This window comes from Pipra filicauda, unplaced genomic scaffold (assembly GCF_003945595.2).
Source record: "Pipra filicauda isolate LSUMZ 115617 unplaced genomic scaffold, ASM394559v2 scaffold566_size300873_pilon, whole genome shotgun sequence".
NCBI lineage: Eukaryota > Metazoa > Chordata > Aves > Passeriformes > Pipridae > Pipra > Pipra filicauda.
Genome location: NW_024104716.1, coordinates 212,313 through 238,730, shown reverse-complemented (window position 1 = coordinate 238,730; position 26,418 = coordinate 212,313). Strand labels below are relative to the sequence as shown.

The 26,418-nt window shown below is 54.3% G+C and overlaps 1 protein-coding gene across 1 annotated transcript in view; it reads right to left on the bottom strand.

The window, feature by feature from the left end:
- The window catches only part of LOC113982192 (SH3 and multiple ankyrin repeat domains protein 3-like), a 140,645-nt gene that overhangs the window by 62,110 nt on the left and 52,117 nt on the right, over nucleotides 1-26,418 (bottom strand). The window contains exons 4-9 of the mRNA XM_039387454.1: nucleotides 25,134-25,337; nucleotides 20,860-20,931; nucleotides 10,782-10,890; nucleotides 3,100-3,251; nucleotides 2,207-2,374; nucleotides 1,093-1,209 (exon numbers count right to left, since the gene is read on the bottom strand). Of these exons, the coding sequence (XP_039243388.1) occupies nucleotides 1,093-1,209; nucleotides 2,207-2,374; nucleotides 3,100-3,251; nucleotides 10,782-10,890; nucleotides 20,860-20,931; nucleotides 25,134-25,337 (822 nt within the window). The remainder of the gene's footprint in view (nucleotides 1-1,092; nucleotides 1,210-2,206; nucleotides 2,375-3,099; nucleotides 3,252-10,781; nucleotides 10,891-20,859; nucleotides 20,932-25,133; nucleotides 25,338-26,418) is intronic.

The window sequence follows — 26,418 nt, the reverse complement described above, 5'->3', positions numbered from 1 at the left end:
ATGGAGTTACAGGATGGTTTGGGTTGGAAGGGACCTTAAAGATCATCCAGTTCCAACCTCCTGCCATGGGCAGGGACACCTTCCACTAGACAAGTCCATCCTCGGGGGCACTGGCACTGAGACCAACACATGTTCCCAGGTACTGCTGTTGCCTAAAGCTTTTTGTTGGTCTAGAATGCTCTGTGCTTCTCCATGGTGTTAATTCAATGTGTTTATGAGCCCCTGAACCCTTCAATGCCCCTCTCCCACCCACCTCCATGGGCAGGGATGTGGGTCCAAGAGCCCATGACGTGCAGAGTGAATCCACCACACCACAAATTGTCCCCCACCTCCCACTGGCAAACCATGACAGGCCTCAGTTTTTAAAGCGTGGACACCTCAGAAACTGGAAATTCCCTTTATGATAAAAGCTCACATAACACAATGGCTAAAACTGTCTAGGAAGGAGCAAACCCTCCCAGGAGAAATGCTCAGATCCTGCCCTGCCCCGCTCCGAGAGCAGCGGGGGCGTGAGATCAGAGGGGGCTCTTCACCAACCTCAGCTTCCCTGAGCTGAGTGAGTGACCACACAGAAAATGAGACAGAAATGGAGCCCTGTGCTGCCTGCACGGTCTTCTCCAGAATTCTGAGATTAGCAGGAAGAATTGAGGGCTATTTGTGAGCAGGACAGGACCCCAGGCCATGTGCCTGCCCTGGAGAGGGCTGGAAGCCACAGGATGTGCCCACCTCAAATTGAATGTGAGCTCCATAGCCAAATTAGAAGCCCCCACCCAGCAAACTTCTCCCTCCCAGCCAGTTCCAGGGACCTGCTGCGAAGCAGGAAAAAGAACTGGAGGAAAAATTACAGAGCAGGTTTGGAAGCAAAGCAGCAAAACATCTTGGGAACGGAACAGATTAAACCACGGCCACTTGACTCTTGAGAAATCCCAAAGCAGGCTGGTGCTACAAACAGAAACAGCCTCTTGGACTGCACTCAGAGGAGCCCTGTGGATCTGGGAGCAGCAGGAGCGCCGAGAGGGGCCCCAGCTGTGGTGGTGGTGTCGCTGCCTCGGCCAGGATGGTGCCCCCGTGCCCTCCCTGGTGCCCCCGTACCTGGTTGTAGAGGGCACAGATGTGCAGGGCGGTGTTTCCTGAGGCGTTCTGGGCAGTCATGTCGGCCCCGTAGAACAGGAGGTGCTCCAGGTGCTGGACGTGGCCGTAGCGACAGGCCTGCCCCACAGCCAGGGGGGGAAAAAGGGAACAGAGGAGGATCAGGGAGCGGCAGGAAGGGGATAAATAAACCCCAGAACATCCTCTGCTGGATCCAGCCACGCTCCAGAAGTGCAGCCAGGCTGGAGCTGTAACCCAGACTGCAAACATGGACACACTGCTGCTCCTCACAGCCCCACACACCTGGGCACACCTGGGATAAATCACCTCTGGATCAACAGGAAAACCTGGATCAGCATCGTGCTGGTCCCAGAGCCTCCTCCAGACTGGTGGCTGTCTCAGTGTGACTGCAGGTGAGAGGAAGCCCCGAGCACACCCAGGCCAAGCAGAGGACAAGGCCCCACATCTCTGGTTAACTGGTGCATTTTCCTCTCCCTCTGGTCCATCCCAGGCCCAGCAGCTCCCAAAGATCAGCCAAGGAGGACGGAGGCAGCAGGGACATCACAAACACTTCCTGTTTTTCATTCTCACCTGTAGCTGTGCCAGGACTCATCCCTCTTGGAGGGGGGGTTTTGGGAGGCCACAGGCCCAAAGACAACCTGCCCTCCAACATGGGCTCATCCCCCTCCACCCAAAGGGAGAAGCACAAAGCTGGCTCAGGTCTCCTAACCCCCAATCCGTGCCTTCCCTCTGCCAAAGCCACTTGTTGATGTGCAGAACAGGGACAGGCAGAGCTGGGTTTGGAACCAGGATGCCTCAGGTGCTGGACCAGGATCTGAAAACGTTATCCTTTGAGCCAGGCATCATCTGGGGAGGATCCCAGACACTACTGGGGAGGATCCCAGACGCTCCTGACCAATGCCAGAAGAAAACAGCCAGAACACCAACCTGGGATGGAGCCAGAGCTGGCACAGCACGTCCAGCCCCCAATGCCCCCACCAAGCAGTGCCTCCCCAGCCCGTGGCACCCCAGGGGACGGGAGGACCCCGTCCATCAGCCCCAGGACAGCGGTGCCCCGGGCGGATCCCCCCCCATCTCCCACTGGATCCCAGCCCACCTGGTGGATCTCCTGCCAGCCGTTCTCGTCCACGCAGCCGAGCCGGGCGTAGTCGTGCAGCAGGAGCTCGCAGCAGTACGGGTCCCCCCCCACCATGGCACTGTGGTACAGGGGCGTCAGCCCCCGGCTGTCCTTGTAGTCCGGGGACGCTCCCAGGTCCAGCAGTGTCTGGAAGAGAAGAGCCCACCTCGCCCTGCAGCTCCAGGAGGAAAACCCACCCGCCGGGGAGGGAAGACCAGCCGGGGATGCTCCGGCCACCCCCCTGTGCCCATGAGGCACCCCATGGGCAGCACCAGAGATGCTGTGCCAGGAGGGGCAGCGGGGGTGGCTCTGGAGGGTGCAGGGAGGGGAGGGTGTGGCACTAGATCTGCAGTATATGAGAAACTGTGGTTTAAACATGTTTCAAAATGGCTTTTTGTATTTCTGCGAAGTCACTGCTCCTTCTTCCCGACACCCTCTGTGAAGGACTCTTATCTCCCATGCAGGAGTGTCCTGGGAAGATGTCCTGAGGTCTTCTCATTGGACCTTTTTAACCCCTTCCTACTGGTTGTTAACCCCTTCCTGCAATTGGTAATTGGTTACTCTGTGAATCCTCCTAACCCTATAAACGTAACCCCCCCAACAATAAACCCTCTCTTGCCTCCTCTCCACGTCCTGTGTGCTGTCTCTGTGGCTGCCATGGGACCACGTGGGTGGAGAGAGGGGAGAGCACCTCTCCCCTCCAGGCTGGGGACCTGAAGAAACCCCCGGTGCTGGAGTTCCCCCTCCCTATCCACCCTCAGCCGTCGGTTCCTCAGGTGGAAACGGAACTAGAACCGGTGCGCCCCACACCATGTGGGGAAAGAGATCCCGAGGAGGGCAGAGCCCGGGCAGAGCCCCCCCGTCCCACTCACCAGCAGCGCGGCGTGGTTGCGGCAGCGCACGGCCTTGTGCAGGGCCGTCATCCCCTCCCGCGTCCGGAAATCCAGGTGGGCTCCCCCGTTCCGCAGGGCCTTGATCATCTCGGAGCTGAGCTCCAGCTGCGCCGCCGCCGTCAGGGGACACTCTGCGGGCACGGAGAGGCACAGGGGTGAGGACCACGGGGAGCCCACCCCTCGTGGGCACCGGTGGGGTCCGGCGGGACGTGCCCGCCGAGCCCTGTCTGAGCGAGTGTGACCTCAAACCGAACGGGAGCCAGATCAGCAGCTCCCACCCAACCAGGTGCTCCTGCCCACCCAGTCACGGGGAGCTGCTCTGTGTGGGGAACGGGGAGGAAAATTATCACAGAATCCCACAATATGCTGAGGCGGAAGGGAACCACAAGGATAATGAGGTCCAACTCCTGGCCCTGCACAGGGCACCCCAAGAGTCACACTCTGTGCCCCAGAGGATCATCCAAAAGCTCCTGGAGCTCTGGCAGCCTTGGGGCTGTGCCCACTGCCCTGGGGAGCCTGGTCAGTGCCCAACCAGCCTCTGGGGGAAGAACCTTTCCCTGAGATCCAACCTGACCCTGCCCTGACACAGCTCCAGCCCTTCCCTGGGTGCTGTCCCTGGTCCCCCCAGAGCAGAGCTCAGTCCCTGCCCCTCCTCTGCCCCTGCCCAGGCAGTTGGAACTGCAGTGAGGTCTCCCCTCAGTCCCCTCTGCTCCAGCTGAACACCCCAAGTGCCCTCAGTGCCCTCACACAGCTTCCAGTCAAAGCCCTTCCCCATCTTTGTTACGGAACAGGTTTGGAAGTAAAGCAGCAAAAATTTCTTGAGAAGGGAACAGATGAACCCAAGGACCCTTCTGTGGCCACCTGCCCCTCGAGATACCCAAAATCAGGCTGGTGCTACCAACAGAAAGAGCCTCGTCCCACATGGGATTCCCACAGAGGAGAGGGGCAGGAAAGCACTGAAAATTTAAGGAATGGCAGAAATGCCACTGCTGGCCATGGGAACACACATGTCTGGATACACCGTTGATACAACGGGGAGAAGAAAGGGGTGGGAGTGTCCCCGACCAGCTCCCTCCTGAACAAAGCATGGATAAAGGGTTGCTGTCCTGCTGCACATCCAGGACCATCCCAGCGTTCCCAGGACTGCCCTGAGCCCCTTCACGTGTCCTGCATGGTCCTCATGTCACCAGGAGCAACCTCCAAGCACCCAACCCTCACCCCAGAGAGGGAGAACACCTCCACATACAGCAAAAATAACTATTCAAATTACAAAAATGGCTTGAGATAGAAATTTAAAAAAAAAAAACCATACAAATATTCATTTTAGAGCATTGCTGTTAACTAAATTTTGAAATGAGATGAGAAGGTTGGACAAGATTCTGTGGCTTTGCTAAAACTCTCTGGGCTTTGTCTATAAGACACCAATATAAAAAAAGAGGATTAGTGAAGATCGTGGTCAAGAGGGTTTGCCAGTGAGAGGAATGACCAATAGATGTGAACGTTATAGCTGGGTCTTCTACTTTATTTATTATAAATTATATTTATTTACTACAAAATAATAAATATTTCTTATAAAATATTGTTATATTATAAAATAATACTTATTTTAAAATAACACCTATTTTATCTTTATGGAAAGATAAAAGTGACAGAAAAGGCTTCAAACCATCCTGCAGTCTCTGTTATTAACACACCAAACTCAACTGACAAATCTGTCCCGTTGTCTTGGGCCACAAAAGACTGAGAAAGGTCCAAACTGGGTGTTTCTGAGGAACTGCAGCCAGGAACTTGTTCCCTAAATCTACTGTAACCACTAATCCAGGACTTCAGTGATTCCAGCCTGCTAATTCTTGGAGAAGTGAGAAGCCAAACAAATGCTTAAAGTAATTAAGGAGTGAGAGCAGGGGATCCCCAGCAGAAAACAGGGACCAGCCAGGGAAGACACTGCTCAGGGGAAGGGACCCATTCATGGGTGTGGGAGGGAGATGTGGGCTGAGATATCCCGGGAATATCGTGGGCACAGGCCCAGTGCTGGGACCTGGGGAGGCCCCCCTGGAATCCCGGGGGCAGTTCTGGGCCCTCAGGCAGGAGAGACCTGGAGGGGCTGGAGCGTGTGCAGGGAAGGGAAGGGAGCTGGGAAGGGGCTGGAGCAGCAGGAGGGGCTGAGGGAGCTGGGGGGGCTCATCCTGGAGCAAAGGAGGCTCAGGGGGGACCTTCTGGCTCTGCAAGTCCCTGCCAGGAGGGGGGAGCCGGGGGGGGTCGGGCTCTGCTGCCAGGGACACTGTCCCAGGTTGCTCCAACCTGCCCTTGGACACTTCCAGGGATCCAGGGGCAGCCACAGATGCTCTGGGAAATCCATTCCAGGGCCTTCCAACTCTCCCAGCCAGCAATTCCTTCCCAATATCCCATCTCTCCCAGCCCTGTGGCACTGGGAAGCCATTCCCTGTGTGCTGTCCCTCCATCCCTTGTCCCCAGTCCCTCTCCAGCTCTCCTGGAGCCCCTTTAGGCCCTGCCAGGGGCTCTCAGCTCTCCCTGGAGCCTTCTCTTCTCCAGGGGAACCCCCCCAGCTCTCCCAGCCTGGCTCCAGAGCAGAGGGGCTCCAGCCCTGGCAGCAGCTCCACAGCCCTTTCCCTCCCCAGTTACTCATTCCTGCTGTTATTTGTCCTCACATCATTTTGGGGCCACGGTTCCTATTGCTGCTCCCAGTCCACTCTCTGTAATCCAATGTTCTCCTGGTCTCCTCTCCCTCTCCTGCTGTTCCCCAGGTGCCACCCTTGTCCAAAATCCCTTGTTAAATATCCAGGGTTGCTTTTCTCTCTCCACAGCCTAAACCATCCCCCAGGTTTGGGTCTAATTTCAGACCAACAGTAAGTTCTCGTGTATAATTTTTTTTTACCCCCTTTAAATGTACCTACAGGAAGCAACTGTGAATTTTTTCCTTTTAATGTCTTTCAAAGGCAGTGAATCTTTCCTGGAATATCTGCCCAGCAACCCTGAGAGGTGAATGATGGCAAATGGGGCTGCAGCAGTTTCCAACGTGGCTCTTCCCTGCCTTCCCACTCCAGCAGAAAAATGGGAAGGAGAATATATCCTTCTGCCTCAGCACAGCTTAAAACCACTCCCAAAAGCAGCTTAAATGAAGATACCCAGAGGCTGGAGAGGCTGGAATGCCACATCATCCCGTGGGCTCTGCTGTCACGGTGCCACCACAAAGCACAGGGCATTTTATGGTGCATCCAGGTCATTAACTGGATTAAACTCTGCAGAAGAACATTTCTCCAAGCAGGGGAGCCCAGTTTGCCTTGAGGAGCTCCCAGTTCAGCCCAGGACAAGTGCTGAATTCAGTGGGAAGAAGGTGGTTTCCAGGCTCCTGTCCCTGCTCCATGTGCCTGTCCAGGCGCTGGGGCTGCCCCTGGCACACAGGGCGTGCTCAGCTGCCACTCTGCCACAGCTCCCCACCTTCCCATGTGGAAAAAAACACATTCCTGGCATTATTCCTCCTCTCCAAGAGCAGCTCACACCACCAGTGGCCACCACACCATGGGGGGGTTTTGCCAAGGGAAGCTTGGCCACAACTGTGGCAGCTGAAGGGGGACAAGGGATCCCTGGGGGGTAAATCCCAGGCACCCACAGATGGGTTTGGATGGAACAACCACAACAAAGGGTTCTGTGCTCCAACAGGGAGGTCTCCCTGCAGCCCTGCAAGCCAGGTTTAAGAGCAAACCCCATGGAAAGGCAGTTCCTACAGACCCACTCCCAGTCAGGTTCTGTCCAGAACTGGAGGCACAGAAGGCAGCTCCTGAACTGCCTCAGCCCTGACACAATCAAAGTCCAAGTCATAAATCACCCCAAATCCCCAGACAAAATCCTTCCCACTCTGGAAGAGGAAATTAAGTATTAAATTAAAGCTGTTCTTTCTCTCTGTGTCCATTCTCTGCTTCCACCAGGACTGGCAAGGAGATAGTGCCCTCCAATGTGCCCTCCCTGGCTTCATCCTCAGCAAATCTCTCCATTCCCAGGTTTCCTGTGTCTGGGAAGTCCTGGTGTCCTTCCCAGTTTGGGCAAACCAACAGCTTCTTCCTTTCATTAACCTTGGGGATGGCACAAGCTCTATTTGGAGTTGCAGAGTGAGACTTGGTTTAAGCCCCTTGAATATAAAACGAGACAAAATATTCCTCCATCCCTCCCCCTTGGCTTGGGGAACGTAAAGACAGAGCAGGAAGGACACAGAAAATTACATTTTCACTTCACCATTCACTAAAATCAAACTCTCCTCCACATATGTTCATTTATTTTCTCCCAGAGAGAGATGGCACAGAAAAGGATCACGACTGACAGGCATCAATCAAAGTGTTTCATGGAAACCTGCAGTGGGAAACAAATCAACTGAGAAAATCGTGGAATTACAGAACAACCTCAGCTGGAAGGGACCCACAAGGATCATCAAAGTCCAGCTCCTGGCCCTGCACAGGACCAAGAATTCAACCATGTGCCTCAAATCATTCACTCGGTGACAACACTGAGACCTTTTTCAGAAGGTAGAGATCCAAGTGTCCTTCCTAATCTTCCTTTTCCTCATGGGTTTGCACATAAAAATCCAACCTCAGGCTCCATCCAACCTGGCCTTGGACACTTCCAGGGATCCAGGGGCAGCCACAGCTTCTCTGGGCAACCTGGGCCAGGGCCTCCCCACCCTCCCAGCCAGCAATTCCTTCACAATATCTCATCTAACCCTAATCTCTGTCACTTTAAAGCCATTCCCTGTGTCCTGTCCCTCCATCCCTTGTCCCAAGCCCCTCTGCAGCTCTCCTGGAGCCCCTTTAGGCCCTGGAAGGGGCTCCATGGCTGCTGCCATTGTCCTGAAGTAAATGCAAATCTCTGATCAGACCTGCAGGTTCCACAAGGCCCTGGATGGAGGAGCTCTTGGAGCAACCAGGGCCGGGCAATCCCAGAACCAGGAAGGGCAGAGATGGATCCTGGAGGATGCACCTGAGAGGCTGCACAATGAGGAGGGGGCAGGCTGCCCGAGAAAACCTCCTCAAAACAAACAAAGCTCTCGAGCAAGGAACTGCTTAGAGGCTCCACTTCATCCGTCATGGGATGGGTTAAGGCGGGAGCAGGACACAACCCAGGAGGAGGAACAGGAAGGGAAACCCCTCCAGCCCCTCCACCCAGCAGGAGCAACACGGGGGTGCCATCCCAGTGACACAGAGTCACCCCTGTCCTCCCCAGAGCAGGGCCCAGCAGGAAGAGCTGTCCCTGAGGAACGACGGGGGAAGGCAGCGGCCCGTCTGCTCCCCACGCTCCCAAAGTCCTCCTCAAAATGGAATAGCGACATGTAAGTCACAAAAAATGACAGGGAGAGTGGAGAAAACACCTCCAAAGGAAAGGCTGGAGGAGTTGGGCCTCTCTTCAATGAAGGAAAGGCACATTGAACGTTGCCTTGATTACCTTCACCCCGATACTAACGGTGCTCTTCAATTGGGAAGATCAAGTGTAACGACACCTGGAAGCACCAATTTGAATGGGAGAGGAGTTTTAAACAGCCAGGGTGATTCACCAAATAACCAAGGAAAGGCAGGGATCTTCTGTTCCCCGAATCAGGAGGGATGACTTGGTGGAAAACACGTGGAAGCTTTGCTGAGGGAACACAGAGCGACACGCGGAGGGAGAGGAGCTCCCTGAGAGATGCATGAGGGCAGGGCAGGGGGACAGCAGCTCCATCTGCTCTTGTGTTCCAGGAAGCCAGGAATAGTGATCAGCAGCTTTGTGTCATCCTTGCACGTTCACGGAACAGCTTGTAAAGCAAACAGGGATGAAGGGTTTCTCCACAAGGCTCGGCACTCCAGGAGTGTCCAAGACTCCTCCTGCTCCAAGGGTCTGTTTTCATAGAATCATGGAAAGGTTTGGGTTGGAAGGGACCTGAAAGATCACTCAGTTCCATCCCCTGTCATGGGCAGGGACATTTTTCACTAGCCCAGGTTGCTCCAAACCCTGTCCAACCTGGTCTTGGACACTTCCAAGGATCCAGGAGTAGCCACAGCTTCTCTGGGCAACCTGGGCCAGGGCCTGCCCACCCTCCCAGGGAAGAATTTCTTCTGTATATCTAAGCCAATTTTTCCCTCTTTCAGTTTGAAGCCATTTCCCCTTGTCCTGTCCCTGCAGTTCCAGCTGAACAGTCCCTCTCTCACTTCCTTGGAGCCCCTTCAGGCACTGGAAGGGGCTGTGAGGCCCCCACACAACCTTCTCCTCTCGCAGCTTCCACTCTGGTTTTGCCCTCAGTTCTGAACCAGATCCAAACTCCTCTTTGGGTCAAGGTGTCTCTCCTTCTCCCCCCTCTACATTTAACAGTTCTCAAGAGCCTGTCCCTTCCTCCTGTGACAGAACACCCGGGTTCAAACCTCACCAGACCCAAACCTCTCACGGCACCTTTGCACGCAGGACTCGGCGCCTCCAACGTGATTCCCCCTGGAAAGCTGCGTCAGCTTCAGAAGGGTGAGGAGCTTTCTTTACAAAAAAAAGATCCCTCAAAGTGCTTCCAAGGTCTGGGACAAAAAGGAAATCCCCCTGGAGCTGGGCTGTTTGGACACTGGCTGAGTTTCACCCGAGCAGTTGTTCATGACAACACTCTGGCAGGTTCAGGAGAGGCTTCACCAGCAAAGAAACAGCACAAACACTGGTTCTTGCCAGAGTTTGGCTGCATCTTTCACCTTCCCAGCTCAGGAAGACCCTTCCCAGCTCAGGGAAGACCATTCCCAACAGGAATGGAGGCAGTCATGGATAAGAGAGATTAATGGTGCGAGTGACACCACACAGCACCTGATCTCCGGGCTGGAAAATGCTCTGGATCCCCTAAATTTCCCAGCACAGAGACAAAGTGTTTCAGCAACAACCTGACAAACCATCCAAGTGAACCAGAAACACAGAAAATTAATCATCTGACTGGAGGAGGGGTTGGAGACGTGCCTGTGATCCTCACCCAAAACTCCACAATAAATACTAATAAGCTGCACTTCTGTAAAACAGCAACAGCAAAAGCAGTAACTTCTCTCTCAGAACAAGACTAAGAGATGGGGGGAAGTCCTCCCTGGCTGCCCCTTGGTTCCCAAAACATCTGGAGTCTGAGTCTTGCTTCTCACAGCCTGGAACCTGCAGAGAACCCGACCAGACCTTGCTGGGTGAGCTTTGCTCAGAGACAGGAAAAATAAAGAAATAAAGGGAAAAAAAAAAAATTGAGGAAATCAGAGGCCAAGATTCTGTTTTCTTGATGCCCAAAATACTTCTTGAACATTCTGACTGTTTAATGGACAGATCCATGACTTGCCCAACTTTTCAGTCCAGAGGGAGCCTCACCCTCCCCAGAGTCCCACTGAGGGATGTGTGGACACACAGCTCGTCCATGTCACGCTGCATTCCCAGACTCTGGACCTCTGACACACCAGCCATCTTCTCCCAAGAGTCTTCTGCACCCTCAAGCTCCCAAATCCCAGCAGAGGACACACTGCTGAGAGATGCACCTCACACCTCCCTGTTCCAAACTCACCGATCATGAAACCTCCTCAAAACCAACCCCTGTCCAAAATTCCCACCGTGTCCCCCGGGCACCTTCTCCCCCGGCCCCTGCTCTGCCATCCTGCCCTCCCTGGAGCAGCCAGGCTCACCTCCAGTATCCGGATCATGGAAGTTGGGGTCCAGTCCCTTCTCCAGGAGCCTGCAGACCTTCTCCGCGTTCAACATCTGCACGTACTCCATGAACTTCTTCAGGTTCGCCTGGGGGACACGCAGCACAGTGTTAACGTCCCAAAAGGAGCCAAGAGGCCACCAGAGGAACACCTCCAACCAGGAGACCCAAGGAAACCACCAGGATAACGGGGCAGCGCCCACCAGGAGCCACGGTCCATGAGGATGTGCCACAAATCCACAGGGAAAACTGTCCTTCCATCCCTCTCAAGACTGGAATTACCGGATCAACCCATGGAAACGGTCAAGGGCTGCCAGTTCCCACCCCTGTCTCAAAGAATCTTGTTCTCCCGAGGGCTCTGAGTGCCCAGATTTGCCTTTAATTCCGCCTGGTTGTGGGTTGTTGTTCCCTTTTTTTTTTTCCAGTTTTGGAAAGCTCTGCTTGATGAAAACATTACTTTATTAAATTTCTAGACTCCAGAAATTGTGGCTCTGCCAGGCAGGAGGCAACACTTGGACAGGCTACAGTGTGAAAACACCCATCTCACACACATTCCAGATTTCCAGACCTTTGATTGCAGCTTGGCTGGGTTTGGTTGGTTTTTTTTTTTTTGAGCTTATTCTAATTCAGCCCCGCAGCAACTGACTTTAGGAAAGGCCTCTGGAAAGTGTCTGACACAGCAGAAATGCTGAGGGAAGGCTTTGGGAAAAGGTCCAACCGACTGGTCAGGCTGCAGCCAACAGGTCCCAGCAACACGGATTTCACACCCGGCGGAAAAAAAAAATCAAATTCCAGCATTTTCTCCCTAATTTGATATGGAAAAATGATCTCTTTCATGAAGCAAAATGAATTCCAAAACGCTTCACTTCAATTTCCACTTTTAAGATTTCCAGCTGGAAAACAGAAAAAAAAAAAAACAACCAAAACCATCCTGAAAATATCAAATGGGATGAGAAACGTGTTTAGTTCTTAGAACAGAACTGGGACCAATGGATGGTTTTGGTGGAAAGGGACCCTAAAGATCATCTGTTTCCATCCCCTGCCATGAGCAGGGACACCTCCCATGAGCCCAGGTTGCTCCCAAGCCCTGTCCAACCTGCCCTTGGACACTTCCAGGGATCCAGGGGCAGCCACAGCTGCTCTGAGCAACAAAGTCTGTTCCCCAAGGCTTCCAAACCAAAGCCTCATCACGTATTATTTTGCAGAATATTTTGATTTTGTCAAAAGTTAATTTTTTGGGGAGAGGGGGAACTTATTACTTTTAGAACAAATCCCGTAGATGAGCCTGCAGATCCCAAAACTTGGGAGCCACAAGTTCATGGGGTGCTACTCCTCTGACCCACCGAGGGGCCCACGGTGAGAACTCAGGTTTCCACATCCCCCAGGTGAAACTTTCCATGGATGAGACAAATTAATGCTGGGCTGGGAACCTGCTTTAGCCCAAACCTGTGTGTGGTTAACCTGCAGAACCAAACCTAAACCATTTAGCCCCTTTTCTCAGCAATCAGCCCCCCGGAGCCAGGCCACGGACCAGATTTAAAAGGGTATCAACGTTTTAGAGCAACTCTGCTCCTCACAGCCCTCGGGGTGGGATGGAACCCACACAGGCACGGCACACAGACCGCTCCAGGGGCACAAAAGGGTTGGGACATCTTCTCCAGGAGGTGCTCCAGGCAGAACAAGCAGTTCCCACAGCACCAACACTGATCACAAGCTCGGTGGGAGGACAACTGGAGTCAGAGGTAACAAGGCACAAGCCCTGATTTTTTGGGGGACAAGACACCCCCCCCTCCCAACCCTTCCTTCTCCCTCAGGTTCCCTCCTGTCTCACAAGCAACTGAAAGCAAAACCCCCCTCCTGCTGCCTGCAGAAGGCTCACAGCTGTGCCAGCAATAGCACAGACACCGCCTCCGGGATGTGCCATCCCAAAATGCCTCTTCCCAAACTGCGCAGATTTAACCCCATTCCTTCCACTCCCCCCTGCCCAGGAGCCTGTTCCCGTCCCGGGAGCCGGTGAACCAGCAGTGGAGACCCAGCCCCAGGGATGATGCTCCTCACGTGGCTCCACTGAACCCCCACGGCCAAGAACGGCTCTGCCCGTCCCAGTGGGATCCCTGGAAGTGGCTGTGGGACACGTGGAGGTGGGAGCCGAGGAGGGGACACCCCACCACGTGTCCCACCAGCCCCACACAGGCGGGCACTGCACCTCGTGTGCTGCTACCAGACACAGCCCAGGCATCAGTCCGAAGTTCTCCTCCCGGGATTCTTCCAGCAGCTTCCCTGCACGACCCCGGGGATGTGCCCACCCTTCCCAACACCATGCCCATCAGGATTTCCAACTTTCCAGGTGCTCAGGAATTCAAACCACAGTTTGTTTGGACCACAGGATGCACCGAGTCAGCTTTTAACAGCACGGTCAGAAAGGAAGGCGAGGAGAAGTTGCGTGAGAAAAAAAGAAGGATATGGAGGGAGACACCCTCAGCCCTGGGGTCTGCATGGAATCCCAGGATCATTCCGGTTGGAAAAGACCCCTGGGATCAAAGGCGCTGTCCCACTGCTGGTCCCCACAGCCCCTGGTCCCCACAGCCCCCGTGCTCCACGCGGGCATCGACGGGGCTGCCATGGAAACTCCCTCGGGGGGGGGGGGAAATCAATGCCCACCCTGCCCTTCCAGAGGCAGAACAAAGAAGGTTCATCCACCCAAGGTCTCGTTCCAAATCCACAGCCACGCCTCCAAAATCGTTTTTAAAGTCCAGAGACTCAACCAGTTTGTTTTTCCATAGAAAAATATTCCCTTTCTGTCCCTCTGCTGCTGTTGCCCATCTGCCCTCCAGCACGATCCAGATGTGCAGCTCGTGCTCCAGATGTGCAGCTCTGTGCCCAGGTTGCTGCAATTCTCAAACTTAAAACACTCCTGGGAGAGGGTTGGACACAGCACAGCAATTCCTGATTTCTGGAACCAGGTGAAGGTGTTTAGAGGGCACCTTCCACTAGCCCAGGTTGCTCCAAGCCCTGTCCAACCTGCCCTTGGACACTTCCAGGGATCCAGGGGCAGCCACAGATGCTCTGGGCAACCTGGGCCAGGGCCTCCCCACCCTCCCAGCCAGCAATTCCTTCCCAATATCCCACCCAACCCTGCCCTCTGGCACTGGGAAGCCATTCCCTGTGTCCTGTCCCTCCAGGCCTTGTCCCCAGTCCCTCTCCAGCTCTCCTGAATCATCTTTAGGCCCTGCAAGGGGCTCTCAGCTCTCCCTGGAGCCTTCTCTTCTCCAGGGAAAACCCCCCCAGCTCTCTTAACTTACTGGTTTCACTGAAGTGAGATTTCAGCTGCACTGAGGGTTTCTCCCTTCTTAAAAACCACACCTGCAACCAGCACTGGCAACAGGACAGTTGATGCAACATTTGCATTTCCAAGCACTCCTGAAACTGCCTCCTAAACCAACCCAAGCCCTGCCAAGACATCCCAGCCCTGTCCTTTCCCAGGGACTTTACAGCCACTTTTCACCAGGAACCAAATTGCTGGTTATTTACATTTTTCCACGTAATTTTTTCACAGAATTGAAGAATCATGGAGGTTGGAAAAGCCCTCCCAGCCCATGGATCCCCCCTGGGCCCCATCCCCACCTTGTCCCCCAGCCCAGAGCACTGAGTGCCACGGCCAGGCCTTCCTGGGACACCTCCAGGGCTGGGCACTCCAAACCTCCCTGGGCAGCCCCTGCCAAGGCCTCCCCACCCTTTCCAGCAACAAATTCCTCCTCAGCCCCAACCTGACCCTCCCCTGGTCCAGCCTGAGGCCGTTTCCCCTTGGCCTGGCCCTTGTTCCCTGGGAGCAGAGTGTTGACACTGCATGGAAAAGCTCCTCCATCCAACTGCTTTCTATTCCAATTTAGCTCCAAACTCAGAATATCGCCCTTATTTTTTGGACTGTTTCACCCAAAGCTGAAAGGAGATCTGAGACAGTGAGGACGCTTGTTTTCCTTCCCCAGTTTCTGAATAAAACCCTGGTGGGAAAGGAATGAGATCTCATTATTCTAAGAACTTGAGGGATTTGGGGCCAGGTTTTCAAATGAATTAAGGTGACCAGCCATGAAGAGAGAGAGCAAATGTCAGCCTCCCACCAAAGCAGGAGGAGCTGAGCAGATGCCTAAACCTCTTAAGCAATTTTGAAGTCTCACTAGATCCTTGCTGATTTCCTGGCACTTAAATACCTTTGAGAATTTGGGATGAGAACCACTCGCACAACCCAAATCTCCCTTTGTTTAAAAGATCAGGCAGCTTCAAACACGAAAGATACGTAGTGATAAATTTACTTTTCGCCCTCTGTGCCCAGCACATTCCAGCAACATTTATTTAAGCGATAAAGACACAATTGAAAACGTTACTTTGTTTTCGGGTTAATTGAATTTTGGAATTATCCAAATGCACTTTGATACCAATCGAAATAAGGGGGGAAAAAAATAATCAGAAGCTGGTAAAGGCACAGCATCCCAATTCCTCTGTGCGAAAATTAAACCCTAAATATATTTATATGAAGCCACGAAAATATTTATATATATTTAAAGTTTCCATAAACACTCACCGGGTCTCCCTGTGAGTAAAACCCCTTATTTAGTGATTTACAAATCGATGTCTGAACGCTGCAGCGACCAGAACCAAGTGAGCTTTTTCTGGGGAGCAAAAACCAAAAAAAAAACCCACCAAAACCTCCTGTAAGTAAGATTAAAGCTCAGAGTTAGGCCTCACTCTGCCTTTTTAAGGGGTGTTTTAAGTCTTTTCACAGGGGGCAGGGCTTGGGGGTTGCAGGAGGTGGGATCTGTCTCACCCCATGCCAGGATAAAGGAGGGCTGTGAGGAAGCAGGGACAGAGCTGAGCTCACACCACCTGGAAACCCTCTGGGGAGCAGCCCCTGTCTTTGGGATCTTCTTCCCTGGGGGCAAAGCTCCCTGAGGAGGAGGAGGAGAAGGAAGAGGAGCCTCCTCAGGAGAGGCAGGACCCAGCGCCTCGAAGGGTCTCTGCCCTCACCCTCCGCGCCCGAACCGCGGCTGTGGCGCTTCAGCTCGGATCTCACCCACCCTCACCCAAAATGCCACCTCACAGTGACTCCTGAGCGAGTTTGAGGCGCTTTGCCTTGTTTTTGCAGGCATGTGGAGGAGGGTGAGGCCGGGAGAGCGCGGGGGCGCAGCTCCAGCCCCCCAGCTGGCGGCCGCCCGCCGCTCTCCATCATCCACCACCGGCACCGAACCGCGGGGAAAATCAACGCCCTCCAGAGAAGAAAAGCTCATTGAGAGCAAAACTGGTGCGAGGGAACGAGCTCCTCTCTCTCTCTTGAATGGAAATGAAAGGGAATAAATGAGATATTCTTCGCGCGGGGAAATTATCCCGGCGCTCGCTGTTCCCGGCGGGCCGGGCGAGCCAAGCGCAGGCACCGGCTCGGGGCTCTGCGGGAGAGGGGAGGCAGCACAAACCCTTCGCTCGGGTGTTTCCAGCAAACAGGCAAGGACTAATCTTTTCTCAGGGCCCGGTTTGCCCCCAGACAGCAGCTGGAATTAAGACAGAGCACGGGGCTTTGTGACGGGAGAGGCTGGAGCGGATCCACCTCCCTGTGGGGCAGCAGCAAATGGAGCCATCGATCCCCACGGAAACATCAAACTATCGACATCAAACTATCGACTTCCTGACACGCCAGGACAACTATTTAACTATTGTCTCAGCAGCTGCCCCCCCTCTCTGGCAGTGCCCTCCCAGCAGGGACACCTTCTCCGTGCAGGATGCCGGGGATGCTCCGGGATAGAGCCGGGTTACTCCATCTGTGTGTTGGATTCGTGGTGACACAGGGGGGTCAGTCCTGAGCAGGCTGAGGCGGCACAGAGCCAGGAGGGGGCACAGCTGCCCCCAACTGACCCAGGGGTGTCCCAGAGCAAAGGATGCCACGCTCAGCAATGACAGTTCGGGAAGCAGGAGGAAGGGAGGGATGTTTGGAGTGATGGTGCCTGTCTTCAAAGAATCACAGAATGGTTTGGGTTGGAAGAGACCTTAAAGCCCTCCCAGTTCCAACCCCTGCTGTGGGCAGGGACACCTTCCACTACACTAAGTTGCTCCAACCTGCCCTTGGACACTCCCAGGGATCCAGGGGCAGCCACAGCTTCTCTGGGCAACCTGGGCCAGGGCCTCTCCACCCTCCCAGCCAGCAATTCCTTCCCAATATCCCACCTAACCCTGCCCTCCAGCAGCTTAAAGCCAAGTCACCACCACCCATGACAAAGCCCTGCTACTCTGGGCTGGCTGAGCACCTGCCCTGGGAAGCAGGGACTGAGTGCCTGAGTTTTCTCGGGGTGTGTGTCCAGTTTTGTCAGCCTGTTAAGCTGCTTTGTCTCACTCCACCAGGTTTTTTCAGTTTTCCCCTTCTACTTCTCCCCAGACACACACCGAGACCCAGGGGCTGGTGCCAGTGGAGGAGGGTGGGCTGGAGGGGCTGGGGTCACGTTCTCAGCCACGAGATCCTGCTGTCCTGCCCTTCATTCCTTAAGTTGTCCAGGCAGAGAAGTCGGAGATAAGCAAGAGGTCTCCTGATGCAGAAGGGCAAAACAGGCCTTGTTTGCACCAAATGTGACACAGCAGCTGAGGAGGTCTGATGTGTTCCTTGCAATTCCTGAATCCTTCACCCCTGACCACCTTCCCTTCTCTTCCCAGGTTCCTTCCCAGCCTCTGCCAGCTCCTTCCTGCTGTCTCCTCCTCCAGTGTATGGTTTGCATCCCACCCCTGGCCATTGGCTCTCCCCTCACAGCACCCACAGCAGGAATGGCACCCGTGCTCCCAATCATTCCTTCAAGTGTGTTTTAAGTGTGATGCTCCTTTCCCTTTCCAGGTGGTAACATCCTGAGTCTCCTGGCAGCACTCTGTGGGCACTTCAGTAAATGCCAAGATTTCTCTGCACACCTTTTCCTTTAGAAGCACAACGGGATTGCCCTTTTGTAACACGGATTTTTGTGCACTCCCACTTCCAAAGGGGCTCCTGCGATTCACTGGGAAAAACAGCCTGTGAGAAATGTCAGTGCCTGCAAATCCCGAGGGGCACAAGGGGTCGAGGCTGACCCACACGTGGTACCAAGGCCCTTCATTATTGTGAGAAGCACAAGAACTCAGCTCTCCCACTTCTTAGAACAAGACCACTGGCACCCAGAAAAAGGAGCTATACATTTCTTGTTTGATCAGTCACAGGTTGGACTCGATGATCTTAGAGATCTTTTCCAATCTAAATGATTCTGTGACTATCCCAGTGGCAGTTGAGAATCGTGTTTCAAGGTCTCCTGCCATTAAAAATCAGAATAAACTCTGAGAGTCTTCATGCATTGCTTTGATTGGGTTGAGACCATCAACCACAGGGTGAAAGATTTCGGATGTCACAGCCTCAGGACATAATTACCTACAGCCTCAGGACACCCCACCATCCTGTCACACCTCAGGCCAATCCTGCCCAGCCCTTTAAACCAGCGCATCCCAGAAAATACAACCTTTCACCACCCAAACAATTAGACACCGCTACAAATAACAGGGAAGTCCCACACCACGACCCGGAGGCATCACCCCTCCACTTTCCCAGAGGAAAACACCGACCCTAAAGGCACAGACCAGCAGAACCCCCCCAGCAGTTCCCAGCCCTTCCCTGGATCTGCCCCGAGCGTCTCCACACCGCGCAGGGAATAAACCCCCCACCGGGTCCTGCTCTGCCCCAGCAGCCCTGGGTGGGGTCAGTGGCAAGGCAGGATTGTCCCCCATGTCCTCCATGTCCCCCCATGTCCCCCCACGCCCCCTCACCCGGCGGTGCCTGGCCCAGCCGTCGGGGCAGAGGCAGTACCGTGCTCCCGGCTCGGGCTCGTCCCCGCTTGTCCCTGCGCTCCGCCAGCCACCGGCCCAGGGAGGAGCCCATGGCCCCGTGCTCTCCGTGCCCCTCTCACCCCGGATCCAGCTGCTGGGAGGTTGCACACGCAGGCTCCTCTCTCACCCTCTGCCAGGGAACGTCGATCCGTGCCGGGCGAGTCCCAACGCCGCCGGCGCCCCGGCATCGCTCCAGCATCGCTCCAGAGAGCGGCTGAAGCGAGCACGTCCCCCACTCTCAGCCCTCCTGGCACTGCCCCTTGGGCTGCCCCCACCTCCTGCTCACCCACCACACCCCCCTGAGCTCCTCTCCTGCCCCCCCTAAATTCCACGGTGCCCACAGGGCCCTGGGAAAGCGGCACCCAAAGGAAACGCTCCCGACGGAGGAGCGGAGACGCAGGATCTCAGACGCGGGGTTCGACCGGCAAGGGGTGGTTTAAAAATAAAGAAACAACGTGAAGGAGGTTTGGGGTTAAGTAGGAATTAAAGTGGAGATGAATTGAATATTTAACACAGCCTGTCTGGGGCTGCTGAACACCCGCAGGGAAATCCCGGGGTGCTGCCACCGGCTCTCCCAACGCCAGGAGCCCCCAGCGCTCCCTCCAGCAGGAGAACTCCCAACTCCCCTGGCAAGGCTCAGGAAGACCATGATTCACGTTTCCTGGCGCCAGGGAGATGCTGAGAGCTTTCCAGATCTGCTGCCTGGATATTCTTATGCCACCAGACAGAAGCCTCGTGACTTTAATCTGCGTGAGCCAGACCCGAACCACATCAGCGTTTTGTTCTGCGCTTCTGCAGCTCTGCAAACCCACCACAGAGGGCCTGCTCCTCTCCACAGCCTCTGGGGGAGGTCAAGCCCTTTGGAAGAAGGTTTTCTCCCTCTCTGCTCCACGTTTGTGGCTCCACCAGGTTCAGCTCTTGCTGTTCTACCTATTAGTTTAACACCCACGGACATTGCCTGCCTGTCTCCTGCAGAGCAGATGTGACCACCACACAGACTGGCACAGGAGCCAGGGACAGATGCCCCATGCCCAGCAGCAACATGGGCTGCCAGGAGGCTGAGGAGGAGCCACAGGGCTGCCAGGAGGCCGAGGAGGAACCACAACCATCACCTTGCACAGAGGGTTTACAAGGAGCTTGTGATAACCAGCAACAAGAGATCCTGGCCAGTTCCACATCCCTCCTAAACAAGAACCCCCAAAGCCTCTCTGCACAGGCCCCCCAGCACAGATCCATCCCCAGGAGCCTCTCCAGGTGCTGCCAGAGCCCATCTCCTCCCTCCTGTCCTCTATTTCCCACACACCGCTGGTCCCAACCTCCCAGGAACCACCAAAGTCCCCCCGTGCCACCTCAAGGCACAATTATGAGTGGCAGCAGAAACCTCCTGGTGGTTCCAGACCTCTCCACAATTCCTGTCCTTAATTTCTCAGGGAAGAAGTGGCTTCATGGGACAGGGGACCAACGCAGCTGCCCAGGGGAGGGGAAATGTGAGAGGGCCCTCCAGCTTTGGTCCCCTTTAACATCTCTGACCCTCCAGGTGGGGCACCCCTGGCTGCAGAGCCCGGTGGGTTTGGGGCCTTCTCTCCTCCCAGGAGACGCCCACACAGCCCCTGCTCTCCAAACATCCCAAAGGTCTGTTCACTGCTGACCCTGACAGGCTTCAACCGCTGCCCACGACACGAGGGGGCTGCAGGAGACCAGGAACACTCCCCACTTCCCACACGGATCCCAGCAGTGAAAGCACGACCCAAAGAGCCGGGTTACAGCTGGAGACAAGGCAGCTGGAGGCAGAGGCTGGGGGAGGGACGCCGAGCTCCTCAATGTGCCCCATTGTGCTCTGCGACTCCTCCGTGCTGGGGAATGAAGCTGCTCTTCGGGAGGCCCATCACGAGTTCCTCGGCCTCAGCACCCCATGGATGCCGTCCCCGCGCCTTCCCACCCGACCCAACCACGCTCCTGCCTGCTGGGACACAATCCAGGCAGGTCTATCCCTGTGTGTGCACCCACCACGGCTCCACAGGGGCATCCTCAACTGAATCACCCGTGTCTTGGCACACACCACCCACTTCCCGGGACTTCTTCGCAACCTGATAACCAGGGAGGGGGCTGAAACATCCCCAGATCCCCTCTGGGTGGAAGGAGCCGGCGGGGCTTTGAGCTTGGCAGGCAGACTGCAGCCTTACCTTGGTGTGGAGCTTGGCAAACTGCTTGTCATCCAGCAGGGCCTGGGTGTACACACGGCGCTTGTACCGGAACTGTGGGAAGGAACAGGGACAGACGTGAGCTGAACAAATCCCACTCAGCGGCCAAACCGCCCCAGAGCGGCTCCAGCTCGGAGGAACACGCTCAGCCCGGGCCTGGAAACAACAACAGATACGGAATACGCTGTTCCCCATCATCGTTAGCCCTGATGGTTAATTGTTTTCCTCGTTAAAAACGTCCTGACTGGTTTTTTCAGATGAATCTGTCTGGCTTCGGCTTCCAGACGGTGTGGGCTTTGTTCTGCTCCTTCCCAACTAATTAGGGATCTCTCTAGCAGCAGAATGGTTTTCCCAGGGTGGTTCTTACACTGTGGCCTGGAGCTGGAGCTGACTTCCTTGGATACAGGCTGAGCTCTGAATCTCACTGAGGGATCTTCTCTTCCATCCTCAGGACATTCGTGCTGCTCTTTTCCGTGCTGTGCCGCTTCCCAACATCCTTTCAAGTGCACTGACCACCCACACAGCACTCCAGTACCAGACACTTCCACCCAAACCTTCCCAAAACCCCCTCACTGCTGGCTGAAGGATCAGAGGGTCAGCTGGGCCACAGCATCTCACCAGGAATTGCTGATGGGCTTCTGGGGCTAAAGAATCAAAAATTTCCTTTGGAAATTTTGTTTTCCACAGTGAGAGTCCTTCCTGTGCAAGCCATCCTCGTCCCTGGATATCCATGGAATGGTTTGGTTGGAAGGGACCTTACAGCCCATCCAGTGCCACCTCCTGCCATGGGCAGGGACACCTTCCATGACCCCAGGTTGCTCCAAGCCCCGTCCAACCTGCCCTTGGACACTTCCAGGGATCCAGGGGCAGCCACAGCTTCTCTGGGAAACCTGTGTCAGGGCCTCTCCTCCCTCCCAGCCAGCAATTCCTTCCCAATATCCCATCTCTCCCTGCCCTCTGGCCCTGGGAAGCCATTCCCTGTGTCCTGTCCCTCCAGGCCTTGTCCCCAGTCCCTCTCCAGCTCTCCTGGAGCCCCTTTAGGCCCTGCCAGGGGCTCTCAGCTCTCCCTGGAGCCTTCTCTTCTCCAGGGGAACATTCCCAGCTCTCCCAGCCTGGCTCCAGAGCAGAGGGGCTCCAGCCCTGGCAGCAGCTCCGGGGCCCCCTCTGGATTCACTCCAGCAGCTCCACATCCTTCTTACACTGGGGGTCCACAGAATTCCAGGTGGGCTCTCCCAACAGGAATGTTTGTATTTGGCTCAGAGCACCCTTTGGATGTGACCCCCCCCCCGCTCGGAAATTTATATTCTCTGTGAAACTTTGCTGCCACCTGACTTTAATCAGCAGCAATTTTCCACTCACCCCCACATCCCTGGGGCACCAAAATCCAGCCTGACACCATTCCCTGAGGAACCCCCCCCAGGATCACAGTGACAGCTGCCTTTTGTCACCGATCCCTCAGCCGGTGCCACTCATCCTGCCCGAGTTTCATGTGCTAATCCTGAACCTGAGGATCATGTCGAACAGAATCGAGTACCCCCAAGTGGCTGCTACCTTTGTGTTGTTATCTCTATCAAGCAGAATTACAATTTCCTCAGGGAATGCAATTGGATTTGTTTGACTAGATCTCCTTTCAAGGCACAAATTGCATTCAGAGATTTTGAATTGCTGCGAACTTAATCCTCCATCAACATTTCCATTATTTCAGCTGGAACTGACACCAAGTTATCTTTGGACTGCAGTTACTAAGCTCATCCCACTTACTTTTCAGTGCTGGCAAAATATTAGCACATTTCAGTCTATCACAAGCCTGTTCTACTGGGCACACGTTTGCTCACGGAAAATTGAGATTTTTCCATCATTCCGAGGTGAAAGTTGTGTTTTCCACACGTTTACAGGCGTTGGCCCTTCGTGGGTGCCAGGCAAAATTCCCACCTGAGGAGAGTCACCTTCTTGCTGAACCCTGAGGGCTCTTTTAGCAAAAAACCTAAAAATCATAAAATCCCAGAATGGTTCGGGTTGGAAGGGATTATCAAGGATCAACCTCATTCCAAACCCTGCCACAGGCAGGGACACCTTCCACTAAACCAGGCTGCTCCGAGCTCACCCAGCCTGGCCTTGGACACTCCCAGGGACGGGGAACCCACAGTTTCTCTTGGCAAATCCTGGCATTACGGGATTTATGCCTCGTGCACAGATTCCGGATTTTCGGTTTTCCGGCAGGATTCCCCGGCTCTCAGCCGCCAATCCCATCGAGTCACGAAGAATCAAAATGACACACAACAAATCCCCGTGTCAAGCCTGCATTTGGATGGGCGTGTGAAGACGTTAAGCGTGGACATTATGCTAAATTATACAAAAAAAACACTGTGCAAGGAACATTAAGGAATTTACCACCTCCCAGGTCTATTTGCAAAGCGTTCCTAATGCCGTTCCAAATGTTTTTGTCTACACCGAGACGAGTTTGCCAAGAAATTGTGCTGCACTTTCTTTCCAAATTAGGCAGGATTAGGTATAATAACAGCGTTTGCTCCTGCATTTGTAAGAGCTTGTGCAGCTTAAGTGTGTAATGCTTCCTAAACAGACTTTGGGGGGGAAGTACAGCACAAAAACCCTAAATTTAGCAGTCCACCAGCAGGTAACTGGAGTCCCATCACAGCCAGCTCGTGGTGATGTTTAACAGAGCCCAGGAAATGCTGAGGTCACCCTGGAATAAACACCTGAATCCCAGGAAATGCCTGCAGGGAGTGGGAACACACGAATTCAGTGAGTTTCTGCTCTTTCAGGGTCACAGGATGGGCTTGAGGATGCTCCAGGGCCACCACACAGGTCAGGTCCACGCAGGGGTTTGCTGCCAAAGCACTGCCTTGTGTTCCAGCCCCTCCAGTAACCGAAATAAAGCATCAACCCAGAGTCCTTCAGCCTCATATCCAAAGATCTCCCCGGGATTCTCCCTCTGCTCCCCCAAAACCAGCTCTCCTCCTGCTGTTGCCACTTGCCAGGACAGTTAAGCCTCGCTAAAAAATAACCCCAGGAATTTTGATGACCGGGGTGAAAGGCAGGGAAGCTGCTCCACGGGGTGAAAGGCAGGGAAGCTGCTCCACGGGGTGAAAGGCAGGGAAGCTGCTCCACGGGGTGAAAGGCAGGGAAGCTGCTCCACGGGGCTCCGAGGGATGTTCCGGAGCTCTCGAGCAACTCAAACTCCGAGGCTTTTGCCTCCCCTTTCCCTGGGTGGATTGTCCAGGAGCAAACACACTCCCACACAAATATCTCTGCCCTCGCTCCTGGAAGGGAAAGGGGAAGAAAACCAGGAGGGGGGACAGGGGGGATTGATATTTGTGGTGCCTACAGGGACTGGGGTGGAGGGATCAGGGAAGTCCTGTCGTAGATATCTGTGTGTTTGTGGCTGTGGATGTGTATATAGAGAGACACACGTTTAAATAAGGAGATAAATGAACTTAAATAAGAGAAGGAAGGGGGGCAAAGAATGGAAAAAAGGGGAAAGAAGGAAAAAAAGGGGAGAAAAAGGTGAGAAAAGGGGGGAAAGGGGGGAAAAGGGGGGGGAAGGGAGGAAAAGGGGAAGAAAAAAGGGGGGGAAAGGGGGGCAAAGGGGGGAAAGGGGGAGAAAACGGGGGGGAAAAGGGGGGGAAAAGAAAGGGGGAAAAGGGGGAAAAAAAGGGGGAGAAGGGGAGAAAGGGGGAAAAAAAGGGGGGGAAAAGGGGGTAGAAAGGAGGAAAAAGAGGGGAAAAAGGGGGGGAAAAGGGGGGGAAAAAGGGGGGAAAAGGGGGGGGAAGGGGAAAAAAGGGGGGAAGGGAGGGAAAAAGGTGGGAAAGGGGGGGAAAAAAGGGGAAAAGGGGGGAAAAAGGAGGGAAGGGGGAAAAAGGGAGGGGGAAGGGAGGGAGGGGGAAAGAGGGAAAAGAGGGAAAAAGGGAAAGAAAAAAAATAAGAAAATAAAATAAGAAAATAAAATAAGAAAATAAAATAAGAAAATAAAATAATAAAATAAGAAAATAAAATAGGAATGTAAAAAAATAATAAAATAATAAAATAAAAAATAAAATAAGAGAATAAAATAAGAATGTAAGAAAATAGGGAAATAAGAAAATAAAATAAGATAAAATAAGAAAACAACATAAAACAAAAGATAAGAAATATGAAATAAAATAAAATACGCAAAATAAAAAAAATAAGAGAAAATAAATGAAATAAGAGAAAAATAAACCAGAAATGGAACTGAATCTGCTCGAGCAGGGGGTTACCTCCAGGTAGGGCACGGGCGTGTCGGGGTTCAGGGGGTACTCCCGCAGCAGCCGCTCCTCGTCCAGGAACTTGCCGGCCCTGCCGTTGAAGGCCGGCTGGAAGAGCCCGTAGTTGAGCACATCCTTCAGGCTGTGGTTCAGGGTGCACAGGATGCGCTGCTTGGACACCCACACGGGAACGTCGGGGTTCAGCCGGAGACACTTCTGTGGGAGGGAGACACGGGGGGAGTCAGGGCGGGGGGTCCTGCCCCCAGGAACGGCCCCGAGAAGGATAGAACGGGAATGCCGCGGTCTGCTCCGGGTCAGGGCGTTATGGGAAGGGGGGAAACGGAGTTAGAGAAGGATGAGACGTGGTAAATCCCCCCTAACGCGCTTCGTGGGGTTCAGGCGGGTTCAGACCAATGGAATATGAGAAGTGTCCAGGAATTTTTTTATGGCAGCAAAAGTTCATTTAAAAATCTCCCAACGGGGTGAAAAGATTTCTCTGTCGATTTTTCTGTTGGTTTCCCCACCTTTCCAGAGGTGTGCAAACAGAGGGATGACGGAGCACCGTGACCTCTGCCAGGACCTGGAGGCACCAGGAAGGTCTCCCAGCGGGAGGAAGAGAGGAGGACCCTCTGCTTCCCACACTGCCCACCTCACCCCGTGGCCACAGTGGGTTTTCCCGGCACCAAAAGCCACTTCCCTCCCTCCTCAGGACCCAAGTCATCCAACATTTCTATCCCATCACCCTCGGGCTGTGTTTCCTCCTGCTGCTCTCCCAGCTGGCTGCAGGGCCAGGCTGGTGTCCGTGTCCCCTCTGTGGTGGCAGATGCTGCTGTTGGGAGCATCTGCTCTTGAGGGTGAAGAGCAAGAGGGCAAGAGGATGTCGAGCCAGCAACAGCCTGTCCCTGACAGCAGCCACCGTGTCCCCTCCCGGTCCCTGGGTCTGCATTTTGCCCCTCAGCCTTCCCTTGTTCCTGTCACTTTGTTTTCCTCCTGGTTCACTCCTCCTCCACCCTTGAGAAGACAGTTTAGTCTTGGCTGAGGGGTTCATTTCAAAGCCTGTCAGCCCAGTTTAATGCTCCCGATTTCTGGAAGGCAAAGCCAACCAGCCAACCCCCTGCCCTGCTGTGCTCCTCAGCAGCTGTGGAATTCCCAGGCTGAGCCCTGCTCTGCTCATCACACGGATGATGTGACTCTTCTGTCTCCACACTTCTCCCCACCCTTGTTCTTCCCCCGGCTCCCATCTCCGTGGGACACCGGAGGCACGTGGATCCACACACCTCGTCCAGGAAGGTGCCGG